The sequence below is a fragment of the Eriocheir sinensis genome, chromosome 16 (assembly GCF_024679095.1).
Source record: "Eriocheir sinensis breed Jianghai 21 chromosome 16, ASM2467909v1, whole genome shotgun sequence".
In the NCBI taxonomy this organism is placed as follows: domain Eukaryota; kingdom Metazoa; phylum Arthropoda; class Malacostraca; order Decapoda; family Varunidae; genus Eriocheir; species Eriocheir sinensis.
The window spans coordinates 8,286,992-8,313,436 of NC_066524.1; the positions used below are offsets into that span (position 1 = coordinate 8,286,992).

The 26,445-nt window shown below is 40.3% G+C and overlaps 1 protein-coding gene and 1 pseudogene across 3 annotated transcripts in view; both read right to left on the reverse strand.

Annotated features, from left to right (window-relative positions):
* Positions 1-13,957: 13,957 nt before the first annotated feature.
* Positions 13,958-17,050, reverse strand: LOC126999150 (uncharacterized; annotated as a pseudogene).
* A 1,206-nt stretch (positions 17,051-18,256) lies between these two features.
* LOC126999227 (uncharacterized) overlaps positions 18,257-26,445 on the reverse strand; it is a 58,826-nt gene continuing 50,637 nt past the window's right edge. For all 3 annotated transcript variants that reach the window (XM_050861567.1, XM_050861570.1, XM_050861568.1), the window contains one exon: positions 18,257-25,196. In XM_050861567.1, the coding sequence (XP_050717524.1) occupies positions 20,075-25,196 (5,122 nt within the window). In that variant the 3' untranslated portion in view covers positions 18,257-20,074. The remainder of the gene's footprint in view (positions 25,197-26,445) is intronic.

A 26,445-nucleotide genomic window follows, 5' to 3' on the forward strand; every position in this document is an offset into this window, starting at 1 on the left:
CCTTTTGGTATTTTACTTTTGTTCCTTGGCGTGATTTATATCCGAGTGACTTAGTTATTTATATATTAAAGTGATTATTTATCTTAGCGTTTTCAATTATTCCGTTGCGTGACTATACCTCTCGGGTATAGTATTGGTAGTCTCGGATTGGGAGGTTTTGGCCGCCTAACCATCGACAACTCTCGAGAGTCCTCGCACCACCTCTTCGTGGTGTGATTGGAGAGTCAACGAACCACGAGACTAACCTGACGAGTGGTTAAAAACACGCTCGCCCTAACAAGTGCTATGAATGAATAATAGCAATGAATACCACACAACATAACACTGTTACTTTTTGGAGTCAGCAATCAAGGACACCATGTTGTTTCCTCACTCATCTCCACGCGCAATGACAGCTACTCCGACGGATGTCCTTATTCTGAAGCTAGATTTAGCCTTCGGAAATATGGTTGTGATCAGACGCGCCCAAAGGAGAGAACAGTTTGATAGAATATGTAAACTGAAGGATTATAGGCTATAGTCAATCTCAGCTATGAGCTATTCCTACTGGGCGGAGCCCGCTTGAGGAGTCCCCACGAGCGGGCTCCGCCCAGTAGGAATAGCTCATAGCTGAGATTGACTATAACCTCTAATCTTTCAGCTTACATATTCTATCAAACTGTTCTCTCCTTTGGGAACGTCTGATCACAATCTTATTTCCGCATTCTTTCATATCTCTCCTGTACAGCCTCTGAACCCACCGAGGAGGCGGTGCTTTTGGCATAATGTTTCAGTTTGGTGGGATGAGCTGAGGTTGTACTTTTTCCGATTACCCATAGAATGATTACTGCTTCCAAGTCAGAGACCCCTCTGTATGTGCTCAGTGCATTACTGAGGTGATTGTCTCTGGAATGGAGGCACACATCCCACGTACTTTACCACGTATCACTCACCACGTCTTCCCAGTCTATATTCCTATATTTGAAATCCCCCATTATGCAGACATTATTGTTCCTGTTCGCCCTGCCAATCTCGCAGTAATAAGCCCGCGTTCTGCCTACTAAGGTTTGGTAACCTGTATAGCACCCCATGAGTTAGACTGTCTTTCTCTTTATGAACCTCCACCAAAACTGATTTTGAGCCGTTTGTTTGAAATGAAGTGCAACCCCCCATCTCCTTCTCCCCTTCCTATCTTTATGAAACATCTGGTAACCAGCTATTTCAAATTCCGATTTTAATTTTTTGTTTGCAGTATCTATACCTTTGTCTCTGTAATTGCTATTAGGTCGAAATTATCTACGTATGCTTTCCCCCTTAGTAGATCCATCTTATTTCTGAGACTCCTACTGTTGGTATAATAAGCCTTTAGTCGATCCTTTCTTATACCCATTCGATTAATTCGTAGATGCCTTGTTGGATTCTCCGTTGCATGAGCAGACGTATTACCCTACTCCCCTTCGCCCCCTCGTTCCGAAAAATTAAGGTCATGGATACGAGAGCAAGTAATAGAAATTCGTACATAGAGGCAGAATCTATCTTTAGAATAAATTTTAAGATTAATAATATACGCGGGAACATAATAGAGATAACGGTCGGTAGCCATAGATCACAACCTTTTTCCGAATTTTGTCATGGCTCCTCTACAGCCTCTGACCCACCGAGGAGGCGTTGCTATGGGCATTATGCTTTAGATCGATGAGAAAATCTGAGGCTGCATTTTATGTGCCTTCGTGGTGAAGTTAGTACGCTAGTTACAGCGGCCCGAGGCTTGAATCCCTGTCCTGGCACTCGGTGCGCAGATCACACAGTTTTTCATCCTCCCATTCAGGCTGGTCGATAAATGAGTACCTGGGAAAACCTGCGGAAGGTAACTATGGTAACCTGGATTTCACACTTGGAAGTGGATTATTTCCCGTCACAGGCTCAAGGGCCATTGTGACGGAGATGAGCACCAAGGTAACGCGCGGCTTTAGCGAATGTTTCCACCTTTACTTTTACCATAATAGAAACTATAGTCTGCCGGCCGTAGCACATGACCGGGAAATCCCTGTAAAAGTTTTTTCTCTTTTGATCATTCATCTACGGCGTGCCTATAATGAATTCCAGGCGGATGTGTTGTTGTCACTCTTGAGCATTTTGAGTAATTTAAGATGGCCGCCATTGGCCGTCCGGAAACTTGGAAATTGGATATTTCTTGTTCTAATCACCATAGAAACATGAATAAAAAGTCTAGGAAGTGTTTTTAAGGTCAAGGAGATCAATCATCCTTTGATGTAAAAAAAAAAAAGTATGGCAAGCCATATGTACCAAAATTACAATATTTCTCTGTTTTGTACAGCATATCGTGTTTTTTCTGTTCACATAATTGACAATAAAATACCATTCTAATATGATAAAAGTTGTTTTAGATCGTGCTATGAACATATATGAATATGGGAAACAAGTATTTCACCAAATGTCATGAAGTATTACATTTTAATTGGTAGAAGTCATGTATTAACATCGGAGTCCTGAGTGCAGCCTTTGGAGGAGTTCTCAAAATGCTGACAGGGAAAAAGTTTCCTGAGAATGTGCGTGCCCTGAGAATGCTGACCGAGGTCCTTTTGAAGCCAATGCTATCTGAGGATGATCCCAAAAATATGGATGAACTGGTCAGCATTCTAGATCAAGCCCACATTTTGCATGATGAAATATGTTCGTGCAGAGCGTGAGGGAGATTGCAGGCTCTTGCATCTGAAGTGTGTGGAAGAAATGATTCCTTTGTTCTTTGCTGGTAGCCACTTCAATTACGCACACTACGGCCTTTACTACTTGCGGTCGATGCAAAGCATGGATGATGAGGTTCGGCAGCATTTCTTAAAGGGTGAGCATGTCATACACCTCAGTGATGGCATCTTTAATGCCATCTGGACCGACATGGCCATAGAGTCCACTCTAATGCGTTACGGTAATGGTCCAGGACATAGCTGGGCGTTATCGCGAATAAGGTTTTCTGTTATCGTGCCCAGCTATGGTCCAGGAGGAATCGTTGGTGTGACCCTCCAGCCACAAACTGTGAAGACCTGGACATACTCGATGCATGCGTGTAATCGTCTTGTCATGAGTCTTGACGATATGAGAGACAGTGAGAGGGTACCTTCTTACAAACACAAGGAGGCATATGCATCCAGAATAAAGTCTGATGCTCGGGATAGAGAGGTACTGTGTGAGAAGCTATCTGTTTGCATTGACCCACTCACTACTAGCCTGTATGCTGAGGACTTGGTCAACATTGCAACAGGCCAGGTGGTCATCAACAACACAGTGAATGTTGACAAGGCCATAGCTGTTGGCTAAGAGCAGATGGCTGCATTTGAAAGAAGTTGGCCTGATGGGTTCCATGCTAACATCAAAAAGTCTGTAAAGACCATGGTAATTGTCAAGAAACATCTGAAAGTGGATGTCAAAGTCTACAATACCGAGACCAGCTATGCCCGTGCCATGGCAATGCAGAAAACATGTCCAGCTTCTATGTGGGATGAGAATGGAATGCGTGAAGCAAAGGCAGGAGCAGGCTAATGAGTGCCCTCAAAGTCGATGTCTCTAGTCGTTCAGTCATGTTCAGTCATGTTGTTCAGTATGTATGAAAAGTAAAACTTTTGCATCTTGATTATATATATGACAAAATCTTTTGTTGATCATTACATATGTTTGGATACCATAGACTAACTCTTTAATTCTACTTTCAGGTATCATGATGACAGTCTGAAGGCTGTTACCCGTGTTTCCCGAGACAAAGGTGCAACTCGGATCTTCAACCTCAATGCATATGCGATATTACCTACACAAGATGCTGCATTGACCTGGCCGTCAAGGATCTTGCATCCCACATGGATTTACATAGATTTACATAGAAAATCAGACCACACAGACCCCATGGTCCAGACTTGGTGGTCTGTCCTTAAACCTAAGTGATTTTACATTAATCAGAAGACTCCAAAACGTTGCATTTCTACTCTAGTTGATATTAAGTTGAAGGAAGTGACGGTCGAGCTTATTTTTGAAGGAGTCAATCGTGTTACACTGGACCACTGATGATGGGAGCTTATTCCATTCTCGCACTACAACGTTGGTGAAGAAAAATTTGGTGCAGTCTGAATTTACTTGTCTACATCTGAGTTTTACGCCATTGTTCCTCGTGCGCAAAGTGTCATCGATCATAAACAATGTTGATCTGTCTACATTCGTGAAACAATTAAGTATTTTAAAACATTCAATCAGTTTTCCTCGGAGGCGACGTTTCTCAAGAGAGAACATGTTAAGGGTAGAAAGCCTTTCTTCGTAGGATTTGTTGCGCAAGGAAGGGATAATTTTCGTTGCCCGACGCTGAACACCTTCTAATTTAGCAATATCCTTTGCATGGTGGGGAGACCAAAACTGTACCGCATATTCCAAGTGGGGTCTGACTAAACTGTTGTAGAGCGGGAGTATTACATCTTTATTCTTAAATAAAAAGTTTCTTTTAATGAAGCCCAACATTCTGTTCGCTTTATTTGCTGCATCGATGCATTGCTGTGAGAATTTGAGGTTTGACGCGATTTTGACCCCCAAGTCCTTGACGCATTGAACGCTTTTGAGTTTTCTGCATTGCCATGGCACGGGCATAGCTGGTCTCGGTATTGTAGACTTTGACATCCACTTTCAGATGTTTCTTGACAATTGCCATGGTCTTTACAGATTTTTTGATGTTAGACTAATTGTCACGGGATGTGACAGCACACCGGTTGAAATCAACCTAAACACTGTAATACAAAGAGAGTATCTGAAGGTCACACACGAGGAGGCAGACGATTCAATAATATTACTTTTGGTTGAGAAGAGGTTCTCTAAAGTTTTAGTTATTGGAGATGACACAGATATCTTCGTATTACTGTGCCATTTTGTATTCAAAGGTAACATTACTGGCCAGGTTTACATGGACACCCCTAAGAAGGAAAGAAGGCTGGTGGACATAAAGGCCTCTGTGACTAAGCACAAGGACATCATGCCTGATCTACTGGCAAAGTGGCAACGCATGCCCTGACCGGGTGTGATGCAGCGTTGCCGTTCTGTTCTTAAGATTTACCCCCATAATAGGGGGACAGGGCCTTTGGCCAAAAGGCGGCCCTGTAAGGGGGGGCGGGATATTCAAGTCCCGGCGGGTGTAGGGACGCCTCCGCCGCCGCCACAGCCACGGGTAACAGCCGTCAAGCAGCGACGGAGGCACGGGCTCTCCGGGCAGGCGCCCAGTAGACACCCGTAGGGGTGCACGGGCGAGCAGCCGACCGGTCGACTTGACTGCTGCGGGGGGGGGGGCCCAAAGCGAGGATAACCAGGCGGGTCAACCACGCCGCCGCAGAAGGACCCCCCAGCTGCTCGCCCGAGGAGTGCTGGCGTTCCACCGTGCAGCGTTGCCGCCGATCCTCCCTTATGTGGATGAACGTTATCAGTTAGCCTTTAAACGTATACAGACACAAGGAGCGCGGCTGCTATTCAGAGCATGAAGGCGGTTCAGCGTGGAGCTAGTATCGTCGTTTACCTCTAGCCATGGTGCCAAATCAGCCTTCGTACATGCATCTTTTTCTCTTATTTCCCACCCATGTGCTATTTGAAAGTGATATTTTATATATTCTGTATATAGTAAATTTAGCTACACAGTACAATGAGTGTCGATGTTTAGGATTATAACAAGGATTTGTATAAATTCTATGACATGTGGCAGCGATTTTTTCCCATGTTGCCACGTTGTGGTAGTGGTGGTGGTGGTCGGTGTGTCCCCCTAGGTCCCTCCCCCGGGTCGAGAGGGAGAGAGAGGGAGAGAGAGAGATAAACAAGTGGGTTGTGGGTGGGTAGGCCGGGAGAGAGTGCTAATCTGATCATTGGCGGTCGAACTGGCACTCATGGGAATTCTGGAATCTGCCACACCTTGAATCGCCTTCATGCTCCGAACAGACTATAGTAAAGTCATATTTCCGCCGTTTTCTTTTGTGATACCTATATCCAAGAAAACGACCAGAAGGTCTACAAATAGTCAGGCACTGTTATAAAGAACCGATATATGTAAAGCTGTGAGCACAGTTATGGAACAGGACGCAATTTTTCACTCTAATAGAATTACATGTTTGAGGCACGCTTACCTGTAAGATGCTGCTGGTATTTAATATGATGTATGACTTATTTTCAGTCACTAAATGAAAATTTATTTTTCGATGAAACATTCATATTTGCTATAATAGCTATAATAACTCACTTCCTCTGTTTCTTGCTAATGTGTGACAAAGAGTAATCGTGTGAAGAATAACTCTTATCAGTCATAATGGTGTGAACAGTAAGCGTCATCAGAATCACCATGATCATCAATTTGTTGTGTTTCAGGAAAAAACTCACTGAATTGTGTTCTTCGTCATTTAAATAATTGTCTTCACATTCGTCTGTTTCTTCATCACTTGTTCGTTTTCCTCGTCACTGCTGAATAGATCCTGGCTTTCGATATTATTTTGTATTTGCATTTGCATTTCCTTCATTTTCTTCATCACTGCTTTCTAAACCTAATAATCTCAAAAGAATATGATTAACGTGTGGTTCTTCTTCTCTGTCTGATCCACTCATTTTTTTTTCTTTAATTTTTAGAATATTGGTAGATTTCTCAATTATGTCCTATCGCAGTCAGTTGATATATTCAAATAATACGAGAAGACTAGTCTTTAAGTTTGTCTCCCAGCCTCTGTACAAACGTCCTCGTGAGATAAAGTAGGAAGCAGAACTGTAACAAGTATAGAAACACAGAGGGGTCGCTAAGATCTTTTACAATATTGGTTACTACTCTCAGTTTTTCTTGTCGTTCAATGTGTGCAAAATATTCTCTTAAGGCATCCCATTGTTCTATAATTCTTTCTGCATAACTGCATGCCTCCCCCCCTCCCACGTACCCGCTGCACACGACTTTCTACTCATGCTCATCCCTATACTGTCCAAACCCCTTATGCAAGAGTTAACAATCTTCCTTCATCTGTATTTCCTCCTGCCTACGACTTGAACTCTTTCAAGAGTAGGGTATCAGGACATCTCTCCTCCCGAAATTGACGTTTCTTTCGGCCACCTCTTTTGATTCTTTTTTCGGGAGCAGCGAGTAGCGGGCTTTTTTTTATTGTTTCCTTTTTTTGTGCCCTTGAGCTGTCTCCACTCCACTCCACCGTCCAGACAACACGCTCCCTCTCCACCTCCTGACTTCAGCCGGACTACCTGCCTGACTCCTGATAGTTCTGGCTGCGGCGGGTGTATATTTGTGGCAGTGTCTAACTCAAGGGAGAACAGATGGTCCAAACAAGACATTCTGCAAATACAAGCAAAATGACTGACGACATGGAAGAGATGAACAATCAAACGACTCAAACCACGGCAACCACCATGACTGACGACAGCGAAGTGAACCACCTCATTGAGTCGTTGCCAAAGGAATCTCAACCACTGGTGAAAGTGTTATCAAAAATTATATTTATACAACTAGTTGCAGAACTATCCAGTGTGAAAAAAGAACTTAAAGAAAAAGACACAAATTGCAAATCTCACCAATGAAGTGAACAACCTCAAAGACCATGTGAACGATTTGGAACAGAAAGTGGAGTGTTGACCAATACGAACGCCGTGACACAGTTATCCTCAGTGGCCCTTCGCTACCAGAACATACAAACAGTGAACATATAACCAGTATAGTGAATACAATCAGGGACTACCTAAAGATAAACATAAAAGAAACAGACATAATTATAGCACATAGGCTGGGTCCACAAAAGCAACAAAAAAACAAGCCAATCATCGTAAAATTCATGAACAGAACCCTCAAATATGATCTCACTCAGGCTTGTATACAACTCAAACCACAATTATATATCAATGAAAGCTTAACACCAAAGCGAAGGAACCTGCTCAACACCATTCTGAACATCAGACGACAACACAAGGCCAAATTCCAACAGTGCTACACAAAAGACGGAACACTAATAATGAAGCTTCGAAACTCCACCACTAAGCACTCAATAGCTGATGACAAGTCACTGATGTCCTTCCTAGAGAAATACCCACAAATGATGGACACCTACCAGCAGACCACATCCCAGACCTCTACATCATCTTCAGACAACAGGTAAAGCACAAATGACACCACTCAACCCCTCTACCACTGTTGCTGTTACCACTGCTACCACTACCGTTACTGTTGTCCTCACAACCACTACTATTGTTTCTACTGTTACCACCACTACCACTACCGTGCTGCCAACGATACCACTACTACTGATACTACTGTTGCCACCGATACCACTACTGCTGCTACTACCACTACCACTGTTACTACTGTTACTAATGTTACCACCACTACCACTGCCATCGCTGCTGTCATCGTTACCCCTTCTACTGTTACCACCGTTACCACTACTACTGTTACCTCCGCTACTAATGTTACCACCACTACCATTGCCATCGCTGCTGTCATCGTTACCCCTTCTACTGTTACCACCGTTACCACTACTGCTGTTACCTCCGCTACCATTACTCCTGCTGTCGACGCAGCCAACACACCTTTACAAGACGGTAACTACTACTACTTGCTGCTCCAGATGCTGATACAATTACCACAACTACTACCGCTGCAACTACTAATACTACAAGTTCCACTGCTACAACTGCTACTATTGCAGATATTACAACTTTATTCATCCACTAATGATATAACAACTACTGGTACAACTAAATGGTATGATTATTGTTACTGTTTTCTTTTTTATATATATGTTATTTATTGCATTACTACGAATTACTACTTCTAATCTTATTGCTAGTACTTATTTTACTATTTACTAACATTACTATTATCTTTATTACTATTTTATTATTATTATCATACTTTTATTATCATTATTAATATCATTACTAATATTTTCTTATTTTTTAATATTCTCATTATTATTATCATTATTATTATTACTATTATTATTATTATTATTATTATTATTATTATTATTATTATTATTATTATTATTATTATTACTATTATTATTATTATTAATTATTATTATTATCATTATTAACTATTACTTGTATTATCATTATTATCGTTATCATTGGTTACCTATTGTGACACTTGAATGATCAGATTAATATTTTCATTTTAATTTTAATTAGCATTATCGTTATTATTATTATTCCTATTATTATTATTATTATTATTATTATTATTATTATTATTATTATTATTATTATTATTATTATTAATGTTACTATTATTATAATTGCCTTTATCATAATTACTTTCATAATTGCTATTATTACTATCATTATTACTATTATTATTATTACTATTACTAATATTACTATTTACTACAACTATTATTATTATTACTTATTATATAATGCATTACTTATCATTACTATTATCACAATTATTACAATCATTTACTTACTTATTACATTGCAATGTCATAAAATGGTAATGGTGATGACTCTCATCAATTATCTTATTATGGCTTTTACGATGACTGTTAACCTTCATCATCTATTGTTACATTATTACCCGATAACAATTATTACTGTAAACTACTATTATTACTACCACTTTCACTATACTACTATTTTGCTGTTACTACACGACTACTTTCATTACTATTATTACTACTATCACTAATTTACTACTATTTTTTACTACTACTACTACTACTACTACTACTACTACTACAGCTACTACTGATACAGCTACTACTACCACTACTACTACTACTACTACTACTACTATATTACTTCTACTATGCTACTACTACTACTACTACTACTATATTACTTCTACTATGCTACTACTACTACTACTACAGCTACTACTGATACAGCTACTACTACTACTACTACTACTACTACTACTACTACTACTACTACTACTACTACTATTGCTACTACTACTACTACCCCCTTACTACTACTACTACTCCCTTACTACTACTACTACTCCCTTACTACTACTACTATTCCTTTACTACTACTACTATTACCTCACTACTACTATTATTACATCACTACTACTACTATTACCTCACTTCTACTACTATTACCTCACTACTACTATTACCACTTTACTACTATTACTACTTTACCTAACTTAGTCTCCATGCCACTACCGTATTATTTCAACTCACACACACCACCGGGCGCAGCTAGAAGGCTGCACCTCATATTTTATATATATATATATATATATATATATATATATATATATATATATATATATATATATATATATATATATTATATATATTTTTTTTTCCCAAAAGTAAATTAGTTTCCATGATCCACCTCTATGACACATTGTTTGATGACAATACTCACCCTCACACTGAGGACACTAATGACATAGCTCTTGAAATCATTAATCATCTCCATGGACACACTGATCTTAACGCTGTTTCAAACTATTTTGATCTTGATGCATACAACAAATTATCTAACCAGAACTCAAATAAAATAAATATTGTACATATAAATTCCAGATCCTTCCCAAAGAACATTGACAACATTATAGCCTTCCTTAATACCTTTTCCACTACCCCAGATATCCTGGCAATCACTGAGACCTGGCTAAATACTAATAACAAACACATTTATCAACTTCCTGGGTATCATTCTTATGACCTCGTCAGGACCAACCGAGCACAAGTTGGAGTCACCATTTATATTTCAAATAATATACAGTCAGAACAATTACAAGATCTATCTCTAACTAATGATAATATTGAAATCAATACTGTTAAGATTACCTCAGACTCACTTTCATTCATACTTTGTGCAATATACAGACCTCACAGTAAACATGAATTTGTGGAAGAATTTACAAACACCTTATGTACATTACTACAAAATAACACTGTAACGAACAAAAAAATAATTCTTATAGGTGATTTAAATATAAATTTGCTGGAACATACTACCCATACCTCAACTAACAATTTTCTTGCAACCCTCCAAACAATGAATTTCTTCCCACACATTTCAAGACCAACACGTTTTCCAGACAGCTTCAATCTAGGTGAACCTTCTCTACTTGATCATATCTTTACAAATTTTTTCAACACTTTCTCATCTGGTATACTCCATTACCTTATATCGGACCATCTACCAATTTTCCTTAATGTTAAAGTTCCCTCTAAATCTAAAAATCTACAGAAAATTGAGTTTAGGGTAATAAATCAAACAAATAAACAAGAATTTGCTAAAAAAATCAATATGATCAATTGAAATGCTCTCCTTAATGAACACGATGTCAATGACATTTGTAACATTTTCTTAGACAATATTAAAAAAGCTTTAAGTGATTGTCTTCCACTTAAATCTAAATTAATAACTGAAAAAAAGATTAAACAATCCCTGGATATCACAGGCAGTACTAAACTCTATAAGGACAAAAAATTATCTATTTAAGGACTATAAAATTGGTGCTGTCACTGAGGCTCAATACAAACAATACCGTAACATCCTAAATAATACTATAAGACAAGCTAAAAAATCTTACTATATGGCTCAATTCACTAATTTTAAAAATAACACCTGTAAAATATGGCGAACAATCCACCAACTTTCTAATCATGACCATAAGAAGAGTTCCACAAATAACATAATCTGTAATGGTAAAAAACTCTCTGAACCTTTACAAATTGCACAAGCTTTTAATGAATTTTACACAAATGTTGCACCTAAACTAGATCACAGTCTACCACCTTCCACCACAGACCCTCTCAGCTTTCTTCAAGGTGACTTTCCTCGTTCAATGACAATTCCTATAATTATCCCCCAAGATGTAATTACTGTAATTAATTCCCTTAAAAACAAAAAGTGCAATGTGCATGAAATTCCTGTATCTGTATTGAAAACCAGCAAAAACCAACTTGCAATACCCTTGTCCATACTCTTTAATAATTCTATCAATAATGGTAAATTTCCTCAACTCCTAAAACATGCAACTGTTGTCCCCATCCATAAGAAAGGCCCCAAAGATGAATTGAGTAATTATAGACCAATATCCTTACTAATGTTTTTTCTAAGATCTTTGAAAAAGTAATGAAAAAATTCCTCATGAATTTTCTTGAAACTAAAAACATACTAAATCCAAGTCAGTTTGGTTTTCGTCGTGGTCTAAACACTTTCGATGCCTTGAGGACTTATTCAGAAGAAATCTATAACACTTTAGATAATAAACAGTCATCATTAAGCATCTTTGTTGACTTCACCAAAGCTTTTGATACAGTCAGACACGATATATTATTACGTAAGTTGTATTATTATGGAATTAGAGGTATTATTCATGACTGGTTTCAGGATTACTTATCCCACAGAACTCAATCAACCAAATTCCACACTTGTCTATCTGCATCTCTACCTATTCAATACGGTGTTCCACAGGGCAGTGTCTTGGGTCCAATCCTATTTCTCTTATATATAAATGATAATTATTACTTACATATTTACAAACCTTAAAACAATCCTTTTTGCAGATGACTCAACCTTAAATATTACTGGTGAAAATCCTACTGACATGATACATACAGCAAACACTGACCTACAAATCTTTCATAAATGGTGTCTGAGTAATAGATTAACAGTAAACTTAAACAAAACATTTTATATGCTATTTACTAATAAGTCACCATCAATGCTTCCGTCCCTATTTTTTTCCCCAAGACATTATAAGCAGAACTAATAAACATACATTATTAGGAATAACGTATGATGATACCATGACCTTTAAGCATCACGTAACAAACCAAATCCTTAAATTATCCAGGGTAGTATCTCTGTTATATCAAATTAAAGAATTAATGCCCATTGATGTTTTGAAAATGTTATATAACGCACATGTCTTACCACACCTGTATTACTGTACACCTATCTGGTGCAACACCTACCCCACACACCTGTTACCTCTGTTTAGACTTCAAAAGAAAATAATAAGAATTATTACAAACAGTGACTACTTTGCCCACACACAACCTCTCTTTACAGAAACAAATTCCTTAAAACTTTTTGACATAATACGCTACAAATTGGTATTTACATGTATAAAAAGATCAAAAGTGAAACCTCCGTGTCCTTACAGCCACAACATACTTATTTCACCCGTACTCATGAAAATTTACGTACACCTGCCCATAATTTTTTTTTTTTTTCACTATTGATTAAATCCGGCACCTAAGTTTCCAGTACTGCCCAAAAAAGCTCCCAGCTTTAAATGGGCTCCCTGCACTACAAAATTATTGTAAATAAATAACTGTATAAAGGGATAATAAAATGTTTCCAATGTTTCAAATGTTTCCTTTGTTGTAAAAAAAAAAAAAAAAGTGTTAACTCCCGCGATGACGCCATACTATCAGCGCTGATACAATGCAAACGTGTGTCTGCGTGCACATCAAAAACATGCTGGCAAAGGCTTCATCAGTACACTTCCCACAATGTAACTACACTCTTGTTCTTTTTGTTTCTGCCCTAACTAATTCATTGCATACTCCCTTTGTGTATTTATGGAATGTTATAGTGCAGGATCATCTGTTACCAGCACGGAAAAAAAAAAAAAAAAAAAGCGGTACGATATTTGTTGTTTGTCTCCAACTTCCGTTCCCATGCCTTATCTCTATTGACACCACTATCGCTTCCAGACATACTGTATTTTCTATATACGGTACACACACACACACACACACACACACACACACACACACACACACACACACACACAGAGAGAGAGAGAGAGAGAGAGAGAGAGAGCATGTGATCACCACCTGTGCACTCTTAACTAATTAATGATGTGATACTATGTGTGGGAGAGTGAAAGCTTGTGAGTCAACGACAATATGTCTCAAATATGTTTCCTTAAAATGTAAAATAAAGTAGTAATTACGCAAGGTTAAGAACTCTTAAACGGAACATATAAACATAATGATCATAGTTTATTTTTATCATTATATATAGATGATATAAAGATGAATAACTGTACACAAAGTACGGTGAAATGATTTATACATGTCACTGTGATTTAATGAACGTACTTTTATATAACACAATATATACACACCAACGTTATAACTCCCAACAAATATACTTAGCTTTAAGAATTAACATACATGTAAATATCTGTGCAAGTTTATGTAGAGTTCATCATTGACCCGGATGGCTTAAACTTATAACAAACTCCTTGTTCTCTGACTGCTTCAGATATGTGACAGAGGGCTTTTACGGAATGAAGATTTAGCTTATTCCTGATATCTGTTTTTATTAAACGTAATTTCGAAAATGGCCGTTCAGCGTCCGTGTCTGTGACAGGCAGAGCCAAAACCTGTAGTGTGAATGTGGCCACAGCTTTGAAGGGATGCTCATCACCCTCTGTCACATTTGCAAGCTTATGATAAAATTCAATTGGTTCCCGTGATTTTTCAGTTACATCAGTGGGCAATGGAACACTGTCTATACTTCCCCAATTGTTGTCAAGTGTTTGAATGTCTCCTTCATATATCCGTGGCAAACACTCAACTAGAGGGTACAACGAAGGCATGAAATCACGCTTTCGTGGGTCAATGAATTTTTCCGGAATAACATATGATTTAATTTTCCACAGAGGATCACGAAGGTCGAATCGTTTTTTTTATTTCTTCACATAGTTTTATCATGAACATCCTGCATCTTCCCCTCACATCATTTACCATATCTACATTTCTGTTGTACTCCGGTTTTTGCAGTAAGGCATGAATATATGCCCCTAAGTACATGTTGTTTAAAGGAGCATGGTTGCTATCCAGGGATGGGTCAAACATGGAAATATCAGCTCTATTAAGTAAGTCATTACGGCAAAAATACTGTAATGTTGTCTTGTATAGTTTGTTGAGATGGGCATGTACATGGAAAATTGTTGGGGTTTCCTTCTGAAACAACAGGTTTAAGCTTGTCACAGTTGGCAGAATAAATTGCAGAAAATTTAAGTTTAGAAACACAAGGGGTCGCTTAAATCTTTTACAATATTGGTTACTACTCTCAGTTTTTCATGTCGTTCAATGTGTGCAAAATATTCTTTTAAGGCATCCCATTGTTCTATAATTCTTTCTACTGCCTAATGGAGCGACAGCCAACGGATTTGGCAAGGATGGAGCACTTTATGTGGTTTTACCTCTAGTAATGTCTGAAAACGTTGAAAATCATATTTTCGTTGGGCGCTGTGTGCAAAATATGTATAGATATTTCTAACTACATCTTCACAATGTCTGGGGAGAGTTTTTGCGGCCTCTGATGCACAAAGATGGAGAGAATGACAAATGCATTTAAATATAGTAATTCCAGGAAATGTTTGCCTTAACCTGTTGCTCAAAGAAGTATAGTCCCCCATGATGTTTGGGGCAGCGTCAGCAGCGAAACCAATCAAATTAAGAGGAATAGCGTGACCCTCTAAAGTATTAACCAACATATTACATAGTGACAGTCCAGTCGAACCACATGTTTCATTATTTGCACCATAAATGTTTATCAGATCTAGCATCCTTGTAATAATGGTCCCCTTGATTGCATCATAATATTTTACAATCATTGTTAAGCATTTCGTCGCACTAACATCTGTTGACTCGCCAATAATTAAAGAAAATTTATTTTGCCTCGTCTCTCACCAGGTCTTCTGAGATAACAGATCCTACCTTATTTGCTACATCAGTACATCTTGTTCTTTTCATGTGTAATCCATTGGCAATGGCAGAATCAGGAAACATTGATTTGCAAAGGTCTGTCATATGGTCAGCAAGGAGGAAGGGTAAGTTATGCTCAGCTATAAAGCAAATTAATAAAATATATGCCAAGCTGATCTGTGCACGAAGATCCGGATGTTCCCTTCCTTTTTGCGGAATGGAATTGGCGGCATGAATCTCTGTATTCTATAAAAAAGGACACGATCGATGAATACCAAGGAAGTGATGCCACACCAGAGGAAAAAGTCAAACAAAATGTTAATCCATGATGTTTGTGAAATTTACCAACCCTTCACTCCAACCCAAGGACGTCATGCACTCTTAGAATGGTCCCTAACTGGACAGATTAATTGTATTAGCAGCGTACCATGTGTCGCTTTACTGTTGTCAGATCGCCCGCAAATATTTTCTAACACTTCATACAATAAGCTTTTGTTGGATCCCCATCTACCCTTGCTTGCCATGGTTTGAATTCCTCCATCTCCAGCCACGCGTCTCTCAGTTTCCGCTTATTAGCCATGATAATCTTAAGAAAATCATAACCTTTAAAATACGTAAGTTTAAGATAGGCATTCCATTTTCTTTGGGGTGCCTCACATTCTGAAGATTCTATATGGGTAACCTCGTCAGTTTCGGTACACTCATAAAAGTTCACATTCCCAATCTATAACTTTTTTTTGGTGTTCAGCACTCACTAGTATTAGAGAAAATGAAGTCAGTTGAACACACTGGGGAATAGCTAGGGCTCCTCTCGGAGTAATGTTTGAGCTGTGGCCAACACGAACGCACCCACAGAACTGACACGCAGCTACTGCTTCATACCTCGACTGCATTTTGCCTCGGTTTGCATAATTTCTACAATAATTTGCCAGTACACTGCACCGTTATGTTCAGGAGTATTTGTAAAAATAATAAAATAAAAATATCCACCATAAAAAAGCTTTTTTTTTTTTTTTTTGGTATTTCGAAAGCTGAATTTCGTATGAGGAATTTTATTCTACACAAACATGATTATGAAATTACCCTTTTATGTCTGCAAAATATATTTGTGGGAAGCCAATCATCAATTAAATAAATACCTTTTGTTAATCGCTCCTTATACCACCCGCATTAATATCATTTACATAATATAGAGGTAGTTATTCTGTCTACCTTTTTTCAAGCGGCGAATGCGGAAAAAAATTCCACAGGCAGTTGCCTTATGTCGTCATTTTTCTGCGTTTGCTAGCAAAAATTCTATGAGCGGCAACCCTGGTGTGCTGTCGTGGGAATGCAGGCTTATTCGGATCTTGGCTCATTCGGACTTTGGCTTATTCGGACCGGATTCGGACCCACGTCGTGGCTGATTCGGACCCTTGTTGTGGCTGATTCGGACCCTTGTTGTGGCTGATTCGGACCCTTGTTGTGGCTGATTCGGACCCTTGTTGTGGCTGATTCGGACCCTTGTTGTGGCTGATTCGGACCTTTCTTGACTGTTTCGTGAATGAGGAAACGTTTCTTTGGTATAGATAATCAGTTGCCAGACTGACCACACACCAAGATGAGCGACGTGCAGTGCATAGAGTGCAGAAAAACTGTGACAGAGCGCCACCAGGCCATCGACTGCGACTCTTGTGGTAGCTGGAAACACCGATTAGGAAAAATAACCTGTTACAAATGTAAAGTGCATAAGTGAAAACGTGTATTTAATCCAATTTCTTGCTATCTGCTTAACAGGTTTATCTAGATATATGTACAACAAGCTGCGCCGCGGTGATATATCTTTTACCTTCGTGTGCGATGGATGCAAGCACTTAAGTTCAACTCCCTCATTAATGAGCCTACACAACAGGTACATGCTGTCCTACTGACGGAGTGACGTTTCAGATTTAAAATTTGTTACGAAATTATATTTATAAATCCAGCAAATTTATGTTGTATACGTTTATGTACGATAATTTTCAGCATTCCGAGGGAGTCAGATGAAGAGTCCTTTGATGTGTCACGCCCAAACCTGTCACTGAATGACGATAATGAAGCATTGTGAGTACTGCGCAAACTACCGCCAACACTACGTATAGCGCAGTGCTTCCACAACTAAATTTCTTATTTCCTTAACTCTGATTCAAAGTTTCCTCAGATTTCCTTGAAATGAGTTACTAATTTCCTTAAATTTCCATATGATCATTTAAATCCGGTTCTATTATTTTTTTTTTATATTCCCAAATCCCTCACTTACGTTGAGTCTGGTACTGAGCGGGGCAAGCCAAAGTTGATTTCCAGCGATGGCTACGCATTGACTTTGAAATGCACACAAAGAAATGGAACGATGAATGGCGACGCAGTTTCCGCGGAAAATTGAATCCATGCTCAGTTATTGTTAGGCAGACTGGTGAGGATTCATATTCAACTGGAACGGTAACCCACACACACCCAGCCAGGCCTGGTCTCCTTACAGCTGTTCAGATAGTCTCAGGTGGGCATGCAAGGACGCAGAGGGGATTCGTATAATTATATTATATTTATAGGCGAGATTGATAACTCTTGTGAAATGCCAGAATTTTCTCATTTATACACTCCCACACGACCACCGCGTGTAACGAAACACACGAGAAATTAATCCAGACAAGGAAAGGTTTGCCGTCGCCGGGGATCGAGCCCGCGACCAGCGTAACGGGAGAGCCAAAGAGGTGAGCCAAAGAGGTGAGCCAAAGAGGTACCCCCCCACAGGCTAAGTGAGTTATGGGAGGCTCGCCCATCAGGAAGTCAGCATTACACTTGCTCTCAACAATTTCCTTTTTTCAGTGTAAAACTACAGGAAAAGCACACGTTTACGAGTCAGCAAGCGACGTAGTGGGTGTTGTCAACGATTGCTTTAGTGATCCAAGTCAACCCGAGGCTTCGAGGCCGAACCACAACACACTCATAAGAATAGTTAATAGAGCACGGGCCTCGCATCGGCCAAAGGATCCTACTGACTTGTTCTTTGAGGTGCGTTATAATGATGGGGAGACTTAATGATGCGGACACACTAAGGAAATATAATGAAAAAAAAAGTTTCTAGTTTTGTTGGGGTTCTCTAATGTACCTAATTAATTCTTTTTTAGATCGACCATGACTACCTCGAGGAGACGATACCTGAAGAATTCTTACGGGCAACTGTAACCGCTGGAACCAAAAAACACTTTGTATTCTTTACAACAAAGCAAATGCATTTGTTACTTAGGGGAAAAACTTGGTTCATTGATGGTACCTTTAAAGTAGTCAAGAGACCATTCTTTCAACTGCTTTGAATTCATTGCTTTGTGAAATATGACAACAATGTGAAACAACTTCCTTTGTGCTTTGCAATCATGTCTGGCAAGAAATCTAAAGACTACAAAAAAGTTTTCAAAACCATTCTTGAACTATTGCCAGAGTAACCTGCCGTATCGTCGTTTGTTGTTGATTTCGAGCCAGGTTAGTGGAAGGCTCTAAGGTCTGTATTTGAAAACCAAGTGATTCATGGTTGTGCTTTTCACTTTGGACAGGCACTGTGGCGGAAGGTTCAAGAAGCAAACCTCCTACAACAATAGAGACAGTGTCTAAAAGCTAATGAGAAAAGTTTTTGCGCTTCCATTTTTGCCTCCAGAAGACATCCAGGAAAGTATCCAGGAAAATATCAAGGAAAGAAACACACACACACACACACACACACACACACACACACACACACACAACGTATTATTAACACTAATTGGCTACGAGGGCCGAATAAGCCAGCAACAAGGGCCGAATAAGCCACTAAGTGGTCCGAATGAGCCAGGTCCGAATGAGCCAAGGTCCGAATAAGCCACTAAGTGGTCCGAATGAGCCAGGTCCAAATGAGCCAAGGTCCGAATAAGCCACTAAGTGGTCCGAATGAGCCAGGTCCGAATGAGCCAAGGTCCGAATAAGCCACTAAGTGGTCCGAATGAGCCAGGTCCGAATGAGCCAAGGTCCGAATAAGCCTGCACCGATACCGAGGCACCGTACCATGGAATAGGCAAGCTGACTGCTCTTCGTGTGCTCCAGTCAGGCAAATATCCCCTCTCAGCCATTGGAAATATCAGGCGTACTGAGCATGAAATCCTCCAACAAGGAAATGCCTTCATCAAGGCGTGCTATGGTTAGTCCCAATGCCAGGATATGACAGAAGCCCGCTACTAAACATGGGTCAAGAAACTGGCCAAGAACAGCAATGACCCACCAAAGTTGAAGGAACTTCCCCCGACCGATGAGGCATTCCAACCAAATGCAGTAGTCTTTAAAATTAAGTTTATTTATCATCAAAATACTAACGTACGAGTATCATTTCAAAATCATCACTTGCTAATCTTCTCCACCTCCACGGAACCGGTTAGACTTTTCATAAAATTAAGGTTCTCAGTTGTATAAACGAAATGGACAATTCTGTCTTCCTCCTCTAAAAAAGAAGTCAAGTTCCAAGCATCGATTGCTGTAGCATATGTGTTGGATTCAATGCGGTGGTTACTATAGAAGACTCGGTCGTCAAAGCCGAGTCTCTCACGTGCTAGATCGTCAGTAGGTGCCGGTCCATCAGCTAGCTGAGGATAGTACCACCGGCGGAATCTCTGTCGTGCGGTAGGGTGGGAATAGAGACGAATCTCTTTTTGCTGAAGCTGCTTTAGAAGGACATACACGCCCTCCGGGGTGAGCGAAGTGGATTCCAAATGAATGCCGGAATAACGCAAGTGCAAGTGGACCAAAAGATTAGAAATATGCACCACATGCTCGTCACCACAATCTCGAAGGTAAACATCAAAGAGAGGCACCGAAGAGCGGGGCAGACTGTTGATCTTACTTTCCTCCTCCGATAGCCAATCAAAGTCGAGCTTCACTTCCAGCCACAAAAGAGCCTTTAACTGACGGTCAACAGAAAGCAGAGAGGACAGTGAGCACATATCAATTACCCGCAGTTTCAGGTATACAAGGCTCTTAAAGGGGGCATGAGAGGGTAAATCAATAAGAGCAGCGTGGGTGAGGCATCCGGCCACCAGTTCCACCTTTGCCAGGACCACGTTAGCAGTAAATGATTCCGCAATCTCGTCCATTTTGTCTGTGTTACCGTAGGCGAACTGACGCCCGCTGTCTAACCAAACTAGAATTTCTACTCGCGGCAGAAACTCTAATATGCCTTTTGCCTCGGAAAATGGCCGAGCCTCCTCAACGTTAAGAAATATTCGACTGGGTGCCACATTAAGCAAAAGGGCCTGTAGTGGTACCAACTGTGCCTCGTACAGACTCACGTGCCACTCGTCTGGATACTCAGACGCCTCAACCGTAAATGAAACCAGCTCCGGGTAGGCCTTGAACTCCGCCACCATGTCCATGTTGAACAGTAAGTCGTCTGAGCTGTCAAAGCGATAATTAAGCAAGGCACACACCACCCTTCGACGGTTTAGTTCAGAATTGTATCCAACTAATCTACGGATACGATTTACTAGTCCAGAGGAAAAGATACAGAGTTGTCTCAGACAGCAACGTGCACCGTAAGTAAGGGACGCAAGACTTCGGCCTGACTGAATTTCGTGAACTAAAAACCACGATGCGAGGAACTGTGTAATGACTGAGTTCCGAGTGGACAAAGTAGGGGCAAGGGGTGGGGCAGTTTGATCTGCCAGGACCTGCAAAATTTTGTCGATTCGTTGCTGCATATGTTGCATTTTATATTTACATTCATCTTCAGAGCTTGAACTGGTTGTCTCCTGCTTTTCTGCGACAGTCCACTCAGGGTTAGAGGCTTGTTGCCCTTTTTCTACTTCCAGAGTACTGTCCACGAGATCGTTAATGGGACAATGTTGTAGAACAGCTGCCGTTTCTTCACTGACGGGCAGGTCAATATATCCTGTTTGTTGCTTTTCTCGAGTTTCATTATTTTCATGTATTTCTTGTTTCTCTTGGTCTCCTCTGTAACAAAATGCTTGTTCATGAATAGATATATTGGTAGTCATTAGCTGTTCAGTAAACTCATTATCGAATATATCTTTTTCATCGTTTGTGTTTTTGCTACTGTCATTGTCATCTCTTAGTTCATCTTGTACAGGTTGTCCGTTTATGAGTTTCTCACAGTTTGTGTCTTTCTTGATGTTTTCCTGTACGGAACGCGTTGGGGATGACTTTTCTGACAAGTTTTCCTCGAGACAATCATCAGTCATGCCTCCAACGACCAATGAAGAAATTTCCTCCGAGTATTCATCAGAACTATTTTGTCTTTGTTTTCTCTGAGCGTTTATGCAAAAGTCTGAGAACTTTCCACAACCGGATGAAAAAATTTCAGAGGTGTGTGTTTTCAGCGTTCCGGGGCAATGCTCTTCATTTTCATGATGAATTTTATGATCTTGAAGAGGTTTCGCGAGACAATTTATGTCTGCATTGATTGCCTGAATATTTTCTTCTTCTAACTTATTATTTTTCGATCCCTGGAGAATATCTCCATTGTTTATATTTTCGGTGATTGAAACAAACGCCACTTTCTCATCTGTAAGATCTTCTTCAGAATCTTTCTCATATTTCAAGACTTTTACTTGCTCAGAATAGTCATCGTCATTCCGCAAAAATATTTTATCAGTGGAATTGCCCTGAAGAAAAGCATGCTCTTCAAACTTAAGTTCATCACTGTTTGACCTTAAAATTTTATTCCACAAGACATCGGGTGAATTATCGAAATTTTCATTTGTCTCGGTTTCTTCATCTTTCAGAGGTATATGCTTTGAGATACCCCACTTTTCGTCAGGCAGCCCATTCTCAATGATTTGGTTTTCGCAGATATCTAGTTTCTTTTCTTTTTCACATAATTGTTCTGTAGTGCTCTGTTGTTCACTAGCATTTTTGTCTTCTAAATTGTTCCCTACCCCTTCATTTCCTTGAGTTTCATTGAGGGTTTCTAATGGTAGCCTATTAAATGTGGTTTCATCCAAATTTTCTACAAGGCAATTTGGTACATTTTCAGTCACTAAAGGAGGTTTACTCCCGGTAGGTAATTGCTTGCTTTCAGTCAAATCCATTATTGCGTAGTCAGCATTGCCAGTAAGTGCTAAATCTCTTTCTAGAATAGGACTCGTGGTCTTGAGGTTAGGAAACTTATCAGGCTCTTCAACTTTATCAACACTACCAAGATAAGAAACGTTTTCGTTTCCTAGTATCTCGCCCCAGAAGTCTGAGGAGCAGGTGTCGTTTCCAGATACATTTTCATTTGGAAGTAAACATTCAGGTTGAGAAATTTCTAAATCACCATTATTTCTTTTTACATGTGCACAGTCATCTGATGAACTTCTACCGGCAAAATTTTCGTTAAAACTATGGCGTTGTATATGTTCAAGAGTGTCAAGCTCAGTTCGTTGTTGTGGGTCTGTAGGTTGAACTAAGTTCTGAGCAGGGTCAGTATTTTGTTCGTGGGCATACTCTGAGTTTTCGGCAGTAATTACAGGAACATCACTCTCTTTGGAAAACCTTGTTGCAGTATCAATACTTTTGGGAGATGGTGATTTTTCGTTCATACAACTGTCGGGTGGACTTGTGTTATCCATGGATAAACTAACAAAATGGCCGTCATCTCTTGACACATGATAAGGACTGTCAGGTTTTAGTGCAGTGTCACTATGGCAATCTGTACATAGATGCTCAGCCACGAATTCTTTCACGTTTTCGGGAATACTTGAGAATTCGAAGAAATCACTGCACTTAAAAATACTATTGATCATAATTTCAGCAACTTTATCGCCAAATATCTCAATTGTTTGAGTCTTTAGTTTTTCAAAATCATCGCTTCCCATGCTGTCATTGTTTACGAAAGCAGTGAGGGATTTCTCACCGATAAGCAAAAGCCAGGAATACATTTTTTCGTGAAAGGTTTTGTCCATATCACGGATATTTTTGCGTGCTGATACAGGAAACTCTTTACAGGGTTCCAAACAATTTTTTAAGGACTTGGAAGAGTCAAAAGTATGCTCAAAACTTTTAGAATCAAGTGAACTTTTAGAAGTACTCGAGCAACTTGCACCCTGCTGTAAACATTCTTTATCATTACTAAAACTAATTAGTGACTCTTCATTGGAGTCCGAGAGGGAGACAGCTTTGGCTCCTTCCCAGTGAAGGAGGGTCCACAGCAGGTCTGTGGCGGTTGTGATCTCGTCGAACATATCAAGGCTGTCCATAAACATATCACAAGTCCGCACCAGAATTTCAGGAAATCTTAAAACCTTTTCGAGGCGACACATATTTCGGGAGAGAAAGTCTCCAATGCCTTTTGGTCGATAACATGCCTTTTGATCCACATTCTTCTTCCGTATGGATTTCTTTCCAGTCATAAGATCTAAGAATGTGACTGAATTTTTCATATCCTCAGAGTCTTTTGAACCTGAAGAACCTTTATCATTATTTTCTTGATCTTTTATAGGAAAAATTGTTTCGCTTGATTTTTCTCTATTTTTGTCTATCAAGCCAGATTTTGTTTCATTTTCCTTGCCTTTAGCTTCCTCTGTGTGAAGAGAAGAGCATTCGGAGTTTTCTTCATTTTCATTTGATATTTCCGATATTTTTTTGACATGCTGTAAATAATCTTCCTCTGTGTTTGTGTTTGTATTTTCCAATTCAAATGTTTGCTCATTTATGCCAAGACATGTTTCAAACCTTGAGGAAGGATGCTTTAATTTCAAAGAATTTTCAGTCCTTATCGCATCAAAGTAAACCTCTGCCTCTGCCACAATATCGGCACGACCCAACCCAATCAGATCAAGCTTACACAATCTCATGCCTTCCCAAGTCTCCGTAACACGCTTGTACCCATATGGATCTGTCATTAGGATGATGGTAGAAGTAGCTCCACTCGTGTGACAGAATACCTGCTGGAGGAATTCCAACTCACTCCTCTGCAAATCCTCAGCGTTGTCGATTATTAATAAAGTGTGCATCCCTAAGACCTCCTTTGATACGGCTACAGGTCCATAAATAGCTGAGGCGATGGGTAGCAATAATGATACAAGAGCATGAAGTCCAGTTCTTAGTTTTGGACTGAGCTGGACTAAAGGTGAATGAGAAGCTATATCTCCGACATCTGCTTTACATGCAATAGGTTCATTTTCAGACAGCTTAGTATGTCCCTTCAGAACCTTCATTTCAGAGACAAATTCGTTTTCAATATCTTCCACTAAACCACCATCGAATTGCGCTCCATTTTCATCCGTACTCCTCGCAATCAACATTTGTTGCACGATATCTACTACGTTCCTTGCCGGTACAAAGAAAACCGCCTGGTATGTTTTTAAGTTGGGTATATCTTCTTCCGAGGTCCAGGTGGATACCAAGTGATGCCCCAGTGTGGACCTGCCAGCGCCATGGTCAGCACGGATGCAGCACGTGGGTGTGGCAGCGCTGTGAATGTGGCTCAGCAAGTTCTTCACACCAATGTTAGGCTTCGGTGCTTTTCTGTTGAAAGAGAGGAAAATTATACTAAAGTGATATTACTACTATCAGTACTACTACTACTACTACTGCTACTACTACTACTACTACTACTACTATTACTACTACTACTTCCGCTTCCTAGCCCACGTGGAAGTTATATGTTAGAGGCTCTCCATGCCTCAAGCTCATAGCAAGACACCAGACCCTCGTCAACAAACCGGCAGCTGAAGGAACTACTGCTGTAGCCGGTCTGTTAGCAATTACATGTCCCGCCCCTGAGACATTACTATCTGTCACATGTCCCGCCCCTGAGACATTACTATCTGTCACATGTCCCGCCCCTGAGACATTACTATCTGTCACATGTCCCGCCCCTGAGACATTACTATCTGTCACATGTCCCGCCCCTGAGACAGTATCTGTCACATGTCCCGCCCCTGAGACATTACTATCTGTCACATGTCCCGCCCCTGAGACAGTATCTGTCACATGTCCCGCCCCTGAGACATTACTATGTCACATGTCCCGCCCCTGAGACATTACTATCTGTCACATGTCCCGCCCCTGAGACACTACTATCTGTCACATGTACCGCCCCTGAGACATTACTATCTGTCACATGTCCCGCCCCTGAGACATTACTATCTGTCACATGTCCCGCCCCTGAGACATTACTATCTGTCACATGTACCGCCCCTGAGACATTACTATCTGTCACATGTCCCGCCCCTGAGACACTACTATCTGTCACATGTCCCGCCCCTGAGACATTACTATCTGTCACATGTACCGCCCCTGAGACATTACTATCTGTCACATGTCCCGCCCCTGAGACACTACTATCTGTCACATGTCCCGCCCCTGAGACATCTGTCACATGTACCGCCCCTGAGACACTACTATCTGTCACATGTCCCGCCCCTGAGACACTACTATCTGTCACATGTCCGCCCTGAGACACTACTATCTGTCACATGTCCCGCCCCTGAGACATCTGTCACATGTCCCGCCCTGAGACAGTATCTGTCACATGTCCCGCCCCTGAGACACTACTATCTGTCACATGTCCCGCCCCTGAGACATCTGTCACATGTCCCGCCCTGAGACAGTATCTGTCACATGTCCCGCCCCTGAGACATTACTATCTGTCACATGTCCCGCCCCTGAGACATTACTATCTGTCACATGTCCCGCCCTGAGACAGTATCTGTCACATGTCCCGCCCCTGAGACATTACTATCTGTCACATGTCCCGCCCCTGAGACATTAC